The sequence below is a fragment of the Aedes albopictus genome, chromosome 2 (assembly GCF_035046485.1).
Source record: "Aedes albopictus strain Foshan chromosome 2, AalbF5, whole genome shotgun sequence".
NCBI classification, from domain to species: Eukaryota; Metazoa; Arthropoda; class Insecta; order Diptera; family Culicidae; genus Aedes; species Aedes albopictus.
Window position 1 is genome coordinate 66,004,319 of NC_085137.1, and position 18,589 is coordinate 66,022,907.

An 18,589-nucleotide genomic window follows, 5' to 3' on the forward strand; every position below is an offset into this window, starting at 1 on the left:
AAAGTCATTTATGCATTTATATAATAATAACAAGCCCTCTCAGGATAACCGTTGTCGTCGCTTCGCCATTCCTCACCACCCACCAATCCGGGCACATCGTTGATCGGCCAATCGACAAGAAAACCGCGCGCTAGGAGGTCTCAACCCCACACGACGACGGCAATTCTAAGCGTTGTTGTATAAAAGCACCCGGATCAGGACGAAGGGTGTTCAGTGTCGATTGTTCATCCAACCACCCATCCATCGGACCGGTGCTGATAAGAAACAAGTGAAATTCGCGTGCTAATCGCGGAAGAATTGGATTGTAGAACGCAACCGTTTGGAGGAAATTTGCGCCAAGCTAAAGAAGGTGAGAATCGAGGAGCTGGAATGCATTCGTCGACGGTTCGGAATGTTTCGCGATGTGGAGTGCGAATTGGACTTCTAGGGGAATATGGTTGATTACGGTAGCTGGGAATGTGGAAGGATGTGTGGAAGCAGTTGGTGAAATATTCGGCGGATTACTGGCGAAGCATGTTAATTAATTGCATACCAGTTCAAAGCGCGTGTTATACTAGTGGAAGATCGTTTTATTCTAACGGATTTGTACATATAGATGCATGCCGATTTAAGTTGATAGAACTAAAGTGAAATCATTTTACCACTAGTTGTACCTTTATACACGAAGAGAGGAGTTTAATCTGTGAGTCCTCGAACTTCAAATAAGAACTAGTTATGCTGTGAAGACGTAAAGGATAACGGTGTACCACTTTTTAAGATTTTGCTTGCACAGTTTAGTACTCCGGGAGCAAAGTCTAAAGAGAAAACTTGACATAATGCAATCAATAACGAACCAAATTTCACAAAACTACGAATGATACAGTGAATTGGTAGTTCAGATAAGCACTTGACGTTGATTGTGATAACTCCAATACAAACTGAAAGCAATAGCCTGTACTAGGGAGTAATTTTCGAAAATAGTGACAAATATGTCCCCAATTTGGTGTAATACGGAAAAGATAAAATAGTTCGAACATGTGATTTATATCGAAAGTCCTGGATATTCCTTCGGGAACAACTTCAAGAATTTTTTTTGCCGATTTTTAGTGCATTTGTCTGAACATTTCTTTTGAAATTTCATTGCCAATTTATTTAGGAAGTTTATTTGGCAAGTCTGCTCAAAATACGTTTGGTTTCCTTTGAGAATTTTTTTTTATGATTCTTCGGAAACTTCTTCGGCTTTTTCTTCAGGAATCCATTCTGTGTTCCTTTCGGGAATTCTTTTAACAATTCCTGTGGAATTTCATTTGGCAATTTATGGAGCAATTTAGTTTTTTAATCCTTTCGGCAATTCCACATGAAACTTGCAACTCTGAGTTTTCTTGCCGCAATTCCTTATTATTTCTTCGGTATTTTCTGTGAGAATTGATCTGGAATTTTTATTTTCCGAAAACTCATGCCGTAGTTCCGTTGAGAAGATTTGCTTTTATTATTTTTTTTGGAATTCATTCGGTAATTGCTTTTGAAACTCCTTACTATTTTATGTACACATTTATTTGGAAATTCTCTCACAATTTCTTTGGTAATTAATTCGGTAATTTATACGAATATTTTCTCCGCAATTCTTTTGATAATTCATTCCGGAATTCCTTTCGAAACTTCTCTGATAATTCATCTACTTCTGTAGCTTCTTTGAGAATTCGCTCAGAATTCCTGTGGAAGTTTTTTTCTGGAAATTCCTTTAGTGGCGATTGGAATTGCTTCTGTAATTTTTCATTGGCGTAGTTGGGGAGGCACTAGAGAGCCAGCACCCAGCACAAAATCAGTGATTACCACTCCTTCCTCCAATTATTATTATAACGATGGCAAATATCGGTAAACTAGAACCTTTTTATTATGCCATGAGCTGAGCCATGGAATAAATAAAAAATAGGAAATTTTAGCCTTAATTAAGTCAAGGCTTTAATAAAGACCCAAGTAACAATGAATGCTGAACAGTGAGAGTATTAGTTGAACATTGGCTGGTTAATATCGGCAGTAGCTGAATACAATGACAGTTGAATGTTGGTCTGAAGTATTACTTGTTCAACCTCTTTAATCAGCAATACATAGAAGGCTGAATATCAAGTTGAATAGAATATTATCCATCTCTGTAATCAGCTTTGAAATGTACACCAACATGCAGAATTCATCATCTGTTGTTCAACCTTTAATCAAATGTTTTTTGACAGCTGACCCAAACAGTGTTTTCGTAGAGTCCGCAAAGCTTCTTCAGCCTCATCACAGATTTAGTTTATTTTATGTTCTTGATTGTTCAGATACAACTAGTATTGTTCTCGTTTTCGAGGATATGCATACAATTGTGTGTGGTGTAGGTGAAAAGGAGAGTGATTATAAATCAGGAGTTCCGAGTTCAATTCCCAGTTTTTCCGTAGATTAATTTAAACATTCCTAAATATCTCTTCTGGAAATGGAAAGCCGCAAATGGTGAAAATAAGCTTAAAAAAGTTTTTTTTTAATTTTTACCTAAAATCAATAAATTTAATTGATTGCTGACTAAATGTATATTAAGCCTTAAATTAGCCTTCCAATGAGCCTCAAATCAGCTTAAGGTTGAATAAAATCACCAAAAAATAGAGAGCTCGAGAGAGCTCAAAAAATGGAATCCCAAGATGCTTCAGGTGCGTTTCAGGAGTTTGTTTGAGGGGATTCCAGGAGTCTTTCAATGGCGTTCCGACAGCTATCGTTGGCGTTTCAACGGGATTACGGGAACTTCAGGGGCGTTTCAATACTATTGCGTACGGGGGTTTCAGAAACGCTTCCAGACACTTTATGTGCAATTCAAGGGGGAGAGCCCTTAAATTGCATTACTTGGGGTTTCAGGAGGGGGGGCATTTCAAGGTATTCCAGAGAGGTTCAGAGGGTTTCAGGATCGTTTTAATTGCGTTTGATATCATTTCAGAGGTGCTACATGGGGTTTTCAGCTGCATTCCAGAGGGTTTCTGGAGCCTTTTAAAAGTGTCACAAGGCATTTCAGGAATGCTTTAAGGGGTTTTCTGGGTCGTGTCAGGGAAATTTCAGGAACCTTTTAAGAGTGTTCCAAGGGATTTCAGGCAGTGTTGCAAAAACCATCTCATTCGTTTGAATTGAATCTTTTTAGTTATGTTTGCTGCTAGTCATGCATTAAACAGTTTTGATCAACCACAGCACTCTTCCAATACGAAGCGATTTTTTTTCATGTAAATGGATTTTCATGCTGGATCGAAACACGAAAAACCCTTAAAAAATCCGCCAGACTAAAAAGCTATCGGATGTCGGGTAAACTTGCATCGGATAACTTTTTAGGTCTATGTAGGATTTGGTGGCCAAAATAAAAACAGGTCAATGATAGGTTTATGTCAGGTCATACGTCATATTCCAATGGTAAAAATAAATAATAGCTGTTGCCCATCTCAACTTCAGCTTAAATGTCGGTTGATATTGATAATTCGCAACACTGGTTGCAGGGGTATTTCAAATGAATTACGGTGATTTCAAGGGCTGTTTCATGGGATTATGAAGGTTTCAAGGGCATTTAATGGCGTTTCAGGAAAATTTCAAAGATTTTCAAAGTTTTCTTTTTATAGAGGGCTCTCAATAAATTAGGGGCATTCAGGGGTATTTCAAAGGGCTTACGGGCATTTTAGAAGCGTTCAATAGCATGAAGCGCCCCAAAGACCGCCTGAACCCCTTTGTAATCCCATGAGACTCCTCGAAAGCCTCGAAGAGAGCCTCTGATACGCCCCTGAGACCACCAGGAATACCACCTGAGACTCCCTGAAACGCTCCTGAGAGATATCCCGAAAAATCTTCTGATTCCCCTTTGAACGGGCTTGAGATACTCTTAAGTACCCCTGAGATCCCCTTAAATCCCCCTAAGACCTCTAAGACACCCCTGAGATCCTCTGAAACGCCTCTGAGATACCCTGGGACTCTCTGGAATGCCCCTGGAACCCATTTAGACCCCTAGAGTGCTCTTGAGACCCCCTGAAGCAAAAGTGAGAAACCCTGGAGCCATCTGGAATCCCACGGAATTCCTTCAGGCGACCATGAGGCCCCCTAGACGTCCCTGAGGCATCCTGGTACTTCTTGAAACCCTTTGGGTCGAAGAGATTGGAGTGTACATAATAAGAGTTTTTTTTTTTAATTTTTACTGGCTCTCGAAGTTTAGGGGATCAAAATGGTTGGTTTTGTTCTGCTCGACGTTTCGGCACTTTGTATTTGGACTTTTTCAAGGGTGGAGCTGTCTACCATTCGTCGTTAGTGTCTGCTGCCGTTTTGTATATTTGGAGCTACTTGTATGCAGTTTTTAACATTTATAAATTATTGGTAGAAAGGGGGGCACTATCTTAACGACCTGCTCTACACTACACAGTGGTCCACGAACCAGATTTACGAGGAAAGATGCATTCAACGCCTTCAAATGAGTTTTTAGGCAAATATGGTCTTCTACAAAGTTGTCCCTAATAATAAGGCCCTCTCTAAAATGTGCATGAAAATTATGGTGGTCCATATTTTCAAAGAAATTGGTAACCAAACTTTTTTATTTGCAAAAATCACTGTATACATTCTCAAAGTTGTCTAAGAACCATTTTTAGAGCTTCCAAAAACGCACATTTTCGTGCACTAAAAATGTTGCTACGTCATTCCGTTTAAAAGTTATTGATGATGTTGTAGAAAAAATAGGCACTTTTCAAGTATTTTTCACTTGGGTTACAAAAATAACACCCCTGTAATTCTTTGATATGTTTTATAACAACATTTCTTTTTTTGAATGCGGGCAAAAGATATTTTTTATGTTTGCCCCAACCCGTCATAACACCTTTTTAAAAAACTATGATTTTTTTAAGAAAAATGCCTGTAACTTTGGAACCAAAAGAGATAACGACCATCTCAGCGCACGAAACGACGCATCTTCAAATGCTCTACAAGTGTTTCTCGTGAGACTTTGATGAAAAATCGAAACTGAAAAGTTAACGCCAAAAAACAGATTTTTCTTGAACCACCCTAAGTTTATTCACAAAAATACCTCTAAATCGGTCAATTTTAAAGCTACATAAAAAGTGCCTTCAGCAAACTTGCTCAAAATTGATAGATCTACAACTACCCCAAGTGGAGCGAATCTGGTGTGGTGGTTAGAACACTTGACTATCACGCCGAGGACCTGGGATCGAATCCCACTCCTGACAAACTCGCAAAATGTGAGTTCTTCCTTCGGAAGGGAAGTAAAGCGTGGGTCCCGAGATGAACTAGCCTAGGGCTAAAAATCTCGTTAATACAGATAAAAAAAAACAACTACCCTGAAGAATGTATATAGTTATTCTTGCAAATAAAAAAGTTTGGTTCCCAATTTCTTTGAAAATATGGACCACCCTAATTTTAATATATATTGAAAAGAGGGCCTTATTTTTAGGAACAACTTTGTAGAAGACCATATTAATCTAAAAAATCATTTGAAGGCGTTGAATGCATCTTTCCTCGTAACAGATTTGGACCATTGTGCATTTAGCTATCGCTATGGGTTGAAAAGCGCTGGTCAAAGAAGAGCAAATTAGCCTTTGTTTGGGGAAAAACGGTTTATTTTCCATTACTGTAATGCATACAGACAAACTATTGACTTAATTTTAGGCCCACAGCTTGTTTATGTTTTAAAATTTCTGTAGAAGCCTTTTGGTAAGATTGCAGCTTTTTTGTTTTTTTTTTTACATTAAATTTCTGCAGAAACTCTTTCGCAGTATTCTTTAAAAATTAGAACATTAAACTCTTCACAGCTTCCATGTACAACATCGGCCAAAAAAATACCAAATTAACACAAATTTCTCAAGTCTTTATTTCTTTTTTACAAACTCCTCCACAAACACAAATATCTTTGAGATTTCTCAAAAGAAAGAGTTACTCCATATGTAACATGTCTGAATAGACTCAGATTCTTTGGGTAGTTCCTTGGTGAATTGATTCGGCAACAGTCCTCCGCCAATTTCATCGACAATTCTTTAAGCAATTTTGGTAACAAAAACCTTTCTGTTATTTTTATAGACATGCCTTAAATAATTGCTTTGCAAAATAATTCGCAATTAATTCATCAAAATATTTGAAAATTCCTACAAGTCCTTTCAAAACTAGTTTGGGTATTACTTTACATTTCTCGAAAAGCTCTTCGTTATTTGTTGACTGAAGTTCCTTCTGAATTTCTTTCAAAAAATACTTAAGCAATTCCTCTGGAAATTCTTTCAGCAATTTCTAGGAAACTCTATCGATAATTATTTTGGAAATCCCTCCAGCAGTTCATAAAGACCTTTTATCAAAAAAAAAAAAATCAAATCCAAGTGTATCACCTCAAGTATCACCCGTATAGTAATAAATAAATCATGAATAACTTTTAAATTGATAGACAAACGGCATGCATTCGACAACATTATTTAAAAAAAAAAATAGTAAGCTAGGATACTTTTTTATCAAGCCTAGTAAGATGTTGGGGTAAATATGACCCATACAGGCACGCAGGACGTGCATTACGGCAGCGTGCAGCGCCGAACCTCACATCCTCGGATGGTGAAATCTGCTGGTGTGTTAGATACATGTGAATTTTAAGAAAAAAAAAAATCACGTAACATGTTGCTACTTTTTTCCAATGTAGCAAGCTCTCAAAATCATGAAGAAAGTTGGAAAATATTGCCTTTAAAAAAAAAACGCCGAAGCATTGTCTTGAGAATCACATGATTTTTTTTACATTTCTCCCGACGTTTCGTCCATGGGATGTGGCATTTTTCAAGAGATAAACTATATTTCGAGAAAAGCTTAAGTCCAAGAGGTTACAGTGAGATTACAGGAGGTTACAGGATTCTTTAAGTAGTCTTATTTGATCTATCGTTTTCGTCTTTAGTTGCTTATTTTTGTGGTTGTTTGTTTATGGCATTACATCTACCGCAATTTCTCGGCTGCCTTACATTCGATTGAGCAAATTTTGTGTGTGAAATTGAGGTATATAATAAGCTAATCAACTTCTTAAAATCTACTGAATTAGTTGAAAGATAACAAAGTAATTGGCGGGTGACGTAAAGTGAGGGGCACCGTGTGAACGAAACGCATCTTTAGCAAAGTGCTCCCAATTTCATCTTATCTAAAACGAAGCTAGTAAGCGCTTTTTGTTTTCTTATTTATTTTTGTATTTTTGCCTTTCTCGTACACCAAGGTGTACCGAAAGGCTATATGTTCACTCCAAAAATGAAATTTTGATAGAGCCCCCGGAGGGGCAAGTTTCATATACCAATCGACTCAGCTCGACGAGTTGGGATGATGTCTGTGTGTGTGTATGTGTGTGTGTGTGTATGTATGTGTGTGTGTATGTGTACAAAAAAAGGTCACCTCACTTTTAGATAGTAAATATCAACCGATTTTAACGACCGACGGCTCATTCGACGCGGAATCTGGTCCCATTGTTTCCTATTGAAAATGGTTCGGATCGGTCCAGCCGTTCCGGAGTTATGGCCATTTAGGTGTTCCGGATCGGTACCCCTGGAAGGGGCCAGACATGAAAATGCACCAAACTCATGCATACGACCCATCAAACCACGGCATTCACGATAATCTGATGAACGGTAAGCAGGAAAATACTCTCAGACTATAACTGAACCGGTAGTGTTCCAGAACCGGTTCTGGATGTCCCGCCGGAAGTGGCCAAATATCAAATTAAACATAACTCATGCATGCGACACATCAAACAGCGGCTTTTTCGATAATCTGATGAACGGTTAGCAGGAAAACAGTATCAGACCACATCTGAACCGGTAGTGTTCCGGAACCGGTTCCGGATGTCCCACCGGAAGTGACCAAATATAAAAGAGTACCAAACCCAAGCGACACATCAAACAGCGGCATTTTCGATAACCTGATGAACGGTTAGCAGGAAAACAATATCAGACTATATCTGAACCAGTAGTGTTCCGGAACCGGTTCCGGGGGTCCCGACGGATGTGACCAAATTTAACAGAGTACCAAACCCATGCATGCGACACATCAAACAGTGGCATTTTCGATATCCTGATGAACGGTAAGCAGGAAAACAGTATCAGGCCATATCTGAACCGATAGTGTTCCGGAACCGGTTCCGGATGTTCCGCCGGAAGTGGCCAAATATAAACGAGTACCAAACCGATGCATGCGACACATCAAATAGCGGCATTTTAGATAATCTTATGAGCGGTAAGCAGAAAAACAGTATCAGACCATATCTGAACCGGTAGTGTTCCAGAACCGGTTCCGGATGTCCCACCGGAAGTGGTCAAATATAAAAGTGAACCAAACCCATGCATGCGGATGCGACACATCAACAGCGGTATTTTCGATAACCTGGTGAACGGTTAGCAGGAAAACAGTATCAGACCATATTTGAACCGGTAGTTGTCCGGAACCGGTTCCGGGGGTCCCGACGGATGTGACCAAATATAAAAGAGTACCAAACCCATGCATGCGATACAACAAATAACGGATTTTCTGATAACCTGATGACTGGTTATCAAAGAAATAGGTTAGGACCACATTACGGACAGCCGGTAGTGCCGTAACCAGTTCCGGGTGTCCCTCCGAAAGCTGCTAAATATAAAATTGCACTGAACCTATGTATGCGACACAGCAAAGCTAGGATTTTTTGATAACCAAGCAAACAGACTGGTGAAAAAATGTTTTACGTATATGGTCAAATCTCAACCATTACCTAGTAATTGAACTTTACATGTTTTTGACTTTGCTTGTCTTAAACTGGCTATAACTTGAAAATGGTCAAACTTATCGCATTTGAAAGATTATTCAATTTGCTACCAAAAAGATCTTGGAATCTATTGGTTTAGTTAGATAACTAAAGCAAAAAAGCTCTAAAGCAGTGTTTTGCCTTTCTCGTACACTTAGTGTACTAAAAAACTATACGTTCACTCAAAAAACGATTTTTCGAAAAAAAGGCTCTGTGTTTCAAGTCGCATATATCAATAAACTAAGTTCAACGAATTGAGATTATGTCTGTATGTGTGTATGCATGTATGTATGTGCGCAAAAAAAGTTCACTCGCTTTTAAGGCACTTCCCATTGGCCAATTTTTCGGATTATAGCCTGAATCGAACCGGAATTGTTTGCTATCAAAAATGGTCCAGATCAGCCAAGGCGTTCCGGAGTTATGGCCATTTCAGTGATCCGGACCAGCACCGGTAGAACTGGCCGTATATAAAACTGAACTAGCCCCATCATGCGATACATCAAACTGCGGCGATTTTTGTAACCTTTAGCATGGTTGACGAGTTTTGTGCGGAAATCAACACTGAAGACCAGAAGCTCTACGGTGTCGGCTGTTTAATAGATATTTAGGCTCTTAAAGCACGCTATATGGGAATATGTATTTCATATGGGGAATATGTCTGGACTCCTTAAATGGCGACTAGAATATCCAAGATGGCGGTCTGAAATCCAAGATGGTGGCTTCAAATTCAAGATGGCGTCTTTTTAAAAAAGTTTTAGGCTCTAAAACCATGCAATATTGGTATATTTGGTATGAGGAAGACTTCCAGAGTCCAAAAAGGCGATCAGGATATCCAAGATGGCGATCTAAAATTTAAGATGGCGGCTCCGAATTCAATATCGCGGTTGTTTAATGGAGTTTTGAAATTTTTATTGGTATATTTGGTATGGGGATGATGTCTGGATTCCAAAACTGGCAACTAGAATATCCAAGATGGTGGTCCAAAATCCAAGATGGCGGCTCTTAATTCAAGATGGTGGCTGTTTAATGAAGTATATTTATCGTAGGGAAGATGCCTGGACGCCAAAAATGGCGACCAGAACATCCAAGATGGCAAACTTAAATCCTAAATGGCGGCTTCATATTCAAGATAGCGTCTTTTTCTTAAGAGTTTGAGGCTCAAACATTAAAAGGCAGAATAACGATATGATTTCTGATATCATGAAATGGATTTCTGTTAATTGTATGAAAATGCGATTTACATCAACATTTCGCTTTAGTTTTATTGAAATGGGGTTTCCAAGGCACGAGAAAGGCGCCATCACCGCTAGGTGGATTAATTCGGGTTTTTTTAATGAGCATGCATGGTAAAAACAAAAAAAAAGAAAATATAAAAAAAAAACAAAAAAAAAGTATATTCTCACAAAATTAACACGTACAAGTACACACACAAAAACGAAAACTGTTTGCTACTGAATGGCTTTCTATGCGAATAAAGATGTAAAGTAGAAATCAGGAACCCTGATTTCCAACACGCATTGACAACGTTTTGGCGGTCAGACCGAAACTTTTTTTGGGATTGTGAAATTTTAGGACATCGTAATATACAGCCTACGAGTTAAACAGTGCATGATCTAAAAATCTTCTTGTTTTTTTTCTACGGAAATTTATAATCAAAAACAATGACCATTGTAAGACGCTTCACTAAAAGTTTCTATTCAAATCTCTCCGAAATTTCGAGAAATTCTAGACTGTTCTGCCAGTAATCAGTTCTTTTTCCTAATCCTGAGCCCCCTAATTTCCATCGTTGCTTTTTGGCACCAAAGGATTTCAACAATCTCGGAATGAATGGAATTTTATTTGAAAGTGTTTAACTTAGTTAGGTGGATTGAAACTTAGAAAGAATTCGGAAATAATTTGAGTGATCTAACTTAATTGATTCCCATGCCATGATTGTTTTGTCTACCATGGGGTAGACATTCCTATCGCATGATTGCCATATGTCTCAGGCACGACACGAATTTTTCGTACCCCTTCTGGCAAGTTAATATGATTTTAATTAATTAATAGGTTGACAATCATTTTATAATCTATATATATATAAATGCAGCGGCATACGTGGGACCGCGCATAACTTGCGAACGGGTGGTCCGATTTGGGTCGTCTAAGTTTTGTTCTGTTAGTTTTCACCCAAGGAAGGTTTATGAAGCCTAAAACATGGGAAAATTGAGAGTTTTTGAAAATTGGGTTTTCATACATTTTGAACGGGGACTTGGGCGCTTGGCTAGGGACTCGAAACGTCAAAAAACGCAGTAGGCAAGACAAAGTTTGCCGGGTACAGCTAGTGATTAATAAAATTAACGATACCCGAGAGGTCAACGACTGAATTTTTCAGCCGCTGAGTTCATATAGCCAGGCACCAAAATTTTCCCTCACTCACGCGAGTAACGATCTATCACACAGCGATATTATCCGGATAAAGCAGCCTGTGATATTTTCCTTGCACCCGTAGACGATTGAAAAGGCTCTCACTCCGGTGTCTTGGCGTGATAAAAGTATGCTCTCTCCAACTAGCGCTCATTCACAAATCGTTTGTTGTCGCAGGAGAAATTGGTTGCTAAGTCTGCACCAACCCATGTTTCCACCCGGTTGACGTCTGAGCGGTTCCGTGTTATCTAGATGGCCATGAAAACAAGAACAATTAATGTAAACACGGCTGTATCAAACGTCAAAACGTGCATCGGTGGAGACGGTATGTGACTCGGAGACGGAGTGAAAAATTTGATGCTTTGTTGTTTATCCGTGAGTTGTACATGGAGAGAAAGAGAATTATCGCGAGCGCTGGAGTGAGCAACTTTTATTTTTCACCCCATGCAGTGAAAAATCATGATCGCGGAGGTGGATAAATCCGAGGAATCCGATCACGTGAGTGAGAAATTTGATGCCTGTTTATAGCTCAACCATAAAAAGGCGAAAGAATCTGAAAGGAAAAACTTCGTCACCATTTAAGAGCTAAGCGAGCATCTCGATCAAAGTTTTGTGTCAAATCACAGCATCACTGCTCCAGAACAAACCAAAGAATGACGAGAAGAAAACACAACAAATCCTAAATGACACACAGTTTTCCACTAGCCCATTTTCCGAAACATGCTATTTCACTTCCAGGTTCGCGCCGGGATTCCATGTCACAACACTTGTTATCAATTACAGCAACATATCTCTCGTCCCCAACTCAGCTCAGCTCAGCGCTCAGCCAGACGGCGATGGAGCCATTATGGTGGCTGACGGCACCAAAGGCATTTCCTGGTTTCTTCCTTGCTTTACTCAAGATTGATTTCTCGTTTGAATCCTGCTAGTAGTGGAAGCCTTTCATGTTTCCGGGTCGGGACCTTGAATTTTATTCGTGTGGGAAAAATGCGAATGCATGTGATGGATCGGTGTCTAGATGGGCCTCGTAATTAATCCAGTGTCTCAACTGTTTATTCTCCCGATTGCAGAGCAGCCGCGCAACTGATCCACCAGGACGTCGGGAAGAAATACAACGACGACGACAATGATGAATTCCTCCGCAGCCATCTCCATCCTGTTGGCGTTGGCTGTTGCGATGCTCTGTTTGGCGCATGTGATAGATGGCGGTGTTGTGGATAGGGTAGGTATCTGTGATTCTTTCTTAGTTATCCAAGACTCGATTGCTTTCAACTATTTCTCGGAAAAAAGGTTTTCGAAACAATTGATGAGCAATTATGTCTTGCTTCTGTCTTGATGACTTGCCTCTGTCTTCATGTTGAACAAATTTTATTCCCTTTAAATTTCCCTAACACCGAATTACCTAACCTCCAGGAGCCACGTGCCTACAAGCAGTACAACAACGAACCACCTCCAGCTAAACGACCGTTCTGCAACGCATTCACCGGCTGCGGAAAAAAGCGGTCCAGTGTTGTGCCCGTTACGCCCGTTAACATGCACCATCGGCTGGCGCTCACTTCCGAACAGAACCGACCCAAGGTAACGGAAGGATTCGACCCCAACGAGGACTCGCTGGCCAACTTGATCGACCTGAACACGGAACCTGCTGTCGAGGATCTTATGAGGCAAATCATGTCCGAAGCCAAACTGTGGGAAGCCATCCAGGAAGCTAACCGGGAGATCTACCTCCAGAAGCAGGGCCAGAAATCGGACGGGAACTCGTTTCCGGTTTCGTTCAGTACGCAGTGAGATGGGGGGACCCGGGGGAAACATTTTTTGATTTAGGATTTCGGTTAGGATTAGTCTCTCTCACATGTGTGAACTTTAATAATACTCCTTTTGATTGGAACTAGCTTGAATTACGACGAAGGGAAACGGTTGCTGTCCAGAATCACCCTTGCTCCAATGAAAATCCTGTTGCCAAAGATTACCGCCATTCATATACATAGTAATGTGTCTATTGTTCGCTTCAGAATCGTGGAACACTTTTAAAATTAAGGTCTCTCTCTGTAAATAGTGCTCTGATACGAAGTTTCATAAATTTCCAGTTGTCATTCACTTGAGATTGTTGCAATAAAATTTGATTATTAACAGTGTAAGTCAGTGGTTTTATTCTTTTTATATCGTGCATCCCTCATTGATATATGACTTGGGTAAGTCCTCAAAAAATGACCGTTTTAATTACTCCTAGCTTTTTTAATTACAGTCCTAGCCAAAATTCAGTAGGTACTTAGTACAACATACCACCTCTATCTGGTTTTTTCTTCCGAACAGAGTTTTGGAATCATCTTTGAATATCTTGTAGCAGCTCTACGATTAGTGTCACATTTATTAAGACAAATTGAATGTTCAAATCACGTTCAATGATCCGATCACAGTTAGTGATTGCCCTGTGTATCAATCCGTAAGCACCCGGGACGATCTTCTTTTGGTAGGAGGTAGAGGTCAAGTACTGACGATCAAAACTTTATACTGGTATGATTGATTATTATTAATATTTATTAAAGACACTTTACCACTTATGTGGCATTCGTGTCTGAGGTATGATTGAGATAAGAGGTAAAAGTACTGAAAATAATATCAAAAAATTGTTCTTAATCCATCTGACCTATAACAAAATTGGATATTTGAAGACCAATTAAAAAGCTCACTGCTATTAGTCAGGAGCTCAATGTGCCATGATGACAATGTTCCAGGAGTAAATTTCAGCTTTCGTTTTGTACACTTTCACCTCTTATTCATTCATTTATTTAGTTAACATCAAATTCATGATAATACTGAATCAACCATTTGCCGCCATAATACTCGATTTGCAGCTGCAGCTCTCCAACGTCGGTCACGCCCAATACTCGCCAGATCACGCTCGACCTGGTCCACCCATCGTGCTCTCTGCGCTCCACGCCTTCTTGTATCAACCGAATGGTTAGCAAACACCAACTTTGCAGGGTCGTTGTCCGGCATTCTTGCAACATGCCCTGCCCACCGTATTCTATCCCACCGTATTTACCTCTTATCTCAAACAAATAAATATCACATTTTGATCTCCGTAGCCACATATCACAGAACAGATGTGTATCTTCGAACAAATGTGAAGTTTCGAGGTGGAAGTCTTGAAATTGTCACTTGGAAAACTAGATTGGAATGAATTTCCATGGGAAAATAAAAAATCATCAAAGCGTGCTACGCCGCCTCCCTATGCTCGCTGCAGGTTAAAGCTTGACTTCCACCACCAGGTTCGCTAGTGTTGAGCTAACAAACGGGCAGTGCTTTTCGTGACGAAGATTCACCCCCGTGCACATATGCTATTGCTGAACTTTTTTCTTTTACTCGAGATTGCAATACCTTTTTCGTTATCAAATATGTTATCCTGGAGTCTGTTTTATAGTAAAGCGGAATTGTTGTACTAAAAAGTACAGGGTATTTCCCCCATTTGTACCCTTCCCCTTTTGCTGGTAACCACAAATACGTATCTTTTTTGTATTTTTACGAGCTCTACATGTTTAGGCAGCATCCATTTATTACGTAACGCTAAAATCGGCATTTTTTGACCCCCCCTCCCCCCTCCGTAACGCTTTTTTGTATGAAAACCCTAAAATTTTTGTATGGACCGTAACGCGCGGCCGGACTCCCCCCCCCCCCTCCCCCTATAGCGTTACGTAATTTGTGGACGGCGCCTTAGGCTCAAATTTCATCATTTTTCTATTCATCAATGGTTTTCACTGAACCTTGGCATACGATGTATCACTAATCATAATGTTGAAGTTTTCATCCCTGAACTATTCTAAGGCCTTCAAAATATTCTCAAGTTTTAAAAGACACGGACACCGTCTTCAGCCAGAGGCTGCACAGATTGAACGAAACTTAACACTAGACAACGGACCCCGAGCAGAGGAAAAAAGCTCAATAATTGCATATTTTGATACGGAGATCAAAAATTGATATTTGTTTGTTTGAGATAACAGGTAAAAGTACTAAAAACAATATCTCAAATATACTTCTGGAACATCGTCATTATTGCACATTTAGCTCTTGGTAAGATCTAACCAATAACAGTGTGCTATTTGATTGATCTTCTAATATCAAATTTTGCTATTCTTGCATTGCTAAATTTGCATTGCTTCTGTAGCAATGCCCGAAGAAACTCTTAAAGGATGTCTTGGAGGAAATCCTCGGATTTCCCGAAGGACCTTCTAGAGTTCCCGGAGGAACTCTTAGCGGAATGCTTGGCGAAATCCTCAAAAGAGTTGCAGGAGAAATTTCATCTCTTTTGGAGATGAACACAACAACATTTTTTAAGAATCATCAGCATTTTCTTCAATCTTCGGAATCCCTAGATTCTTTTTTCAGCCATCAGTTATCTTCAGGAACCCCCGGTATCTTTGTAAACTCGTTTTAATTCGAAGTACAAACTCTTTCACTTTTTTTGATCTGAGCGATTCCAAGCAACAGCATCAAAATTAAGGAAACTTTTTAATTCATGATTTTCTATTGAACTGAAACTTTGCACAGTTTTTAAGTTCCATCTAAATCGCGATTTTCCAATATCAATTTTTTATTTTGAATCACGACTAACTTTTCAAAAGGGTGTATGTGAAAATGGTTCAAAAATATTCAAAAATCTGCACAGCCAAAATGGTTCGTTCGATTGCTATGAATTTTTCAGCAAAGTTAGATAACTAAATGGCGATTCCTAAGAAAATATACACTGTGAAAAAACATCTTTTTCAACATTAAAAAATATCATTTTTGTCACAAAAACTCAAATATCTCAAAACCCTATCTTTTTACCAACGTATTTTTTTTAGGGAAGACGTTCCATTGTATTAGCAATCTACCATAAAAATTTGGTGATGGTAAACTAATAAACAAAAAAGTTATAACATTTCAAACATTTCACAATTTTCACATTTGGTAAATATTTTTTTCTGTGTAAATTATTTCGGTCAGAAATCGCAGTTTGATGCTGATTTTATTGTTCAGCAAAGTTAGATAACTAAATGGTGATTCATAAGAAAATATACACTGTGAAAAAAATCTTTTTTTAACATTAAAAAATATCATTTTTGTCACAAAAACTCAAATATCTCAAAACCCTATCTTTTTACCAATGTAATTTTTTTAGGGAAAACGGTCCATTGTATAAGCAATCTACCATAAAAATTTGGTGATGATAAACTAATAAACAAAAAAGTTATGACAATTCAAACATTTCACAATTTTCACATTTAGTAATAATTTTTTTTAGTGTAAACTAGCTGTCCCGGCAAACGTCGTACTGCCTGCCTACTGTGTTTTTTGACATGCAGCTCCATAGGGACGTCCCCCGCGAAGTCATCTGTATGGGAGCCCCCCGTTCCAGAGACCGGAGAGGCCTCACACCAGGCTAAAAACCTTCCCCGGTCCCAAACATACCCGCATACAAAATTTGAAGCCGATCGGTTCAGTAGTTCCCGAATCCATAGCGGTCAGACAGACAGACAGACAGAAATTAATTTATATACATATAGATTATTTCGGCCGGAAAGCGCAGTTTGATGCTGATTTTATTGTTAATGGCCTTGCGTGAGTAAAACAATCTGTTTTTATTATGTATTATGTATATTATATGTACAGTACTGTTCCGATTTTATCACGCCCTCCGCGCATTAGTCGTTTATTCATTAATTTGCTGTTAAAAATATTGAAATGGGTATAAATGTTGAAGTATATTTTAAAGCATTTTTGAAAAGGGGCGTGATTAAATTGTTTAAACAGATGTCGCTGATGGTACGGTGGCATGACTCTCTGCACTTATTTCTCAGTTGTTTTCGTTTTCGAACTTCCTGCGCCCTGCTTTACCGATGATATACAGATGGCTCGTTTGTCAAAGTCTAGTCGGCAGGACGTGCAAATGCGTAAATTTGTATTTAATTTGGGCATAACCAGTCTCTTTCAGTTTATCTATGGTGCTTTCGGTGAGATTTCGTAACTCTTTTGAACATTTTTTTTCCACAAACGGTCTACAAGAGAGCGTCGAGTTGAAGACCTTTGAGAAAGCGACTGTTCATGTTGTTCGTTAGATTATAATAAACAAAATCATTTATTAGTTTTAACTGACTAGTTTGGTGTTGTTTGCTAAGACGAAGAAAAAATTTACTATAAAATTTTTAATATCCATAGCGGTAGTATTTTTTTTTTTTGCTTTTTCGTGAGCATTGTCATGGTATGTATACAGACAAACAAACGTAACACTGACGAAATTTTCATTGACCACGCCTTTAACGATCATTTTGAATCTTGGTTGTGGCTTTCATAACCAGAAGAGTGCCCATCGTTTTTCTTTGCGTTTGACGTTTCACACTAGCGCCTTCTGATGACGATATTGCATAACGCAGTGTTTCGTGAAACATTTCCACCAGGTGGTGGTAGTGTGAACTGGGCGATGGATTTTCACGAAAATTGTTCTAGGCGTTTCGTCTGTTTGTCTGTGGTATGTACCTCTCATGCATTTGTTGTTGTTGAAGTAACTCGCATTCTTCCGATCATAAAGTCTGTTCTCTAAGAGGTATTTTTTTTTGCAGGTCAACTAGACGTATACGCGTATATATAAAACTTTTATTATGCAGCTTTCGTCTTCAAAATAAGTTTAATTCCATTTTTCTTATGATCAACAGCTTTTCAACACTATCAAGGGATTTTTTCACCAGTCACGTACAATAAAAAGTATGACACTCTCAATATTTTTGATCACAACACTGGATCGCGTCTAAGGTTCAAATAGATACTATAGTAATTATGAATAATCAAACAAAAATATCATGAAAACAACTTGTTTAATTCAGGCGGTAGCCTTTACAATAAAATCAGCATCAAAATATAATTCTCGAAATAATTTACACAGAAAAAAAAATTTTTTTGTTACTAAATGTAAAAATTGTGAAATGTTTGAAATGTCATAACTTTTTTGTTTATCAGTTTACCATCACCAAAATTTTGTGGTAGATAGCTGATATAATGGGTCATTTTCCCTAAAAAATTGACGTTGGTAAAAAGATAGGGTTTTGAGATATTTGAGTTTTTGTGACAAAGATCATATTTTTTTAAAGTAAAAAAATAAATTTTTTACAGTGTATATTTTCTAAGGAATCATCATTTAGTTTTCTAACTTTGCTGAAAAATTCATAACAATCGAACTATCCGTTTTTGCTGTACAGCTTTTAGAATATTTTTGAACTATTTTCGCATACACCCTTTTGAAAAGTTAGTCGTGAGTGAATATTTTTTTTTTTTTTTTTACTTATTCGTTTATTTGGAAGGCTCGGGCGCCACATGGGCATAACTGAGCCGAAATCTTTTGTTTTTTTTTACAATGGTTATACATTTTACAATTTATTACTGCCT

General features: G+C 38.5%; 1 protein-coding gene across 2 annotated transcripts; it reads left to right on the forward strand.

Moving 5' to 3' along the window:
• The first annotated feature begins 215 nt into the window (after positions 1–215).
• Positions 216–13,308, forward strand: LOC109419320 (cardioactive peptide). 2 transcript variants are annotated; one of them, XM_029871802.2, is made up of 3 exons: positions 216–349; positions 12,246–12,392; positions 12,584–13,308. In XM_029871802.2, exons 2-3 carry the CDS (start codon positions 12,297–12,299, stop codon positions 12,956–12,958), a joined length of 471 nt encoding a protein of 156 aa, XP_029727662.1. In that variant the 5' UTR covers positions 216–349; positions 12,246–12,296; the 3' UTR covers positions 12,959–13,308. The 2 variants fall into 2 exon arrangements, with proteins under 2 accessions (XP_029727662.1, XP_029727660.1); XM_029871800.2 differs by having other exon boundaries at positions 218–349; positions 12,241–12,392.
• Positions 13,309–18,589: the final 5,281 nt, after the last annotated feature.

Bases quoted from the DNA above. Each gene is read 5' to 3' on its own strand.
- LOC109419320 (XM_029871802.2), top strand. From the start codon at position 12,297: ATGATGAATTCCTCCGCAGCCATCTCCATCCTGTTGGCGTTGGCTGTT. The intron at 12,393-12,583 runs GTAGGTATCTGT...CCTAACCTCCAG, and splicing joins ATGGCGGTGTTGTGGATAGG to GAGCCACGTGCCTACAAGCA.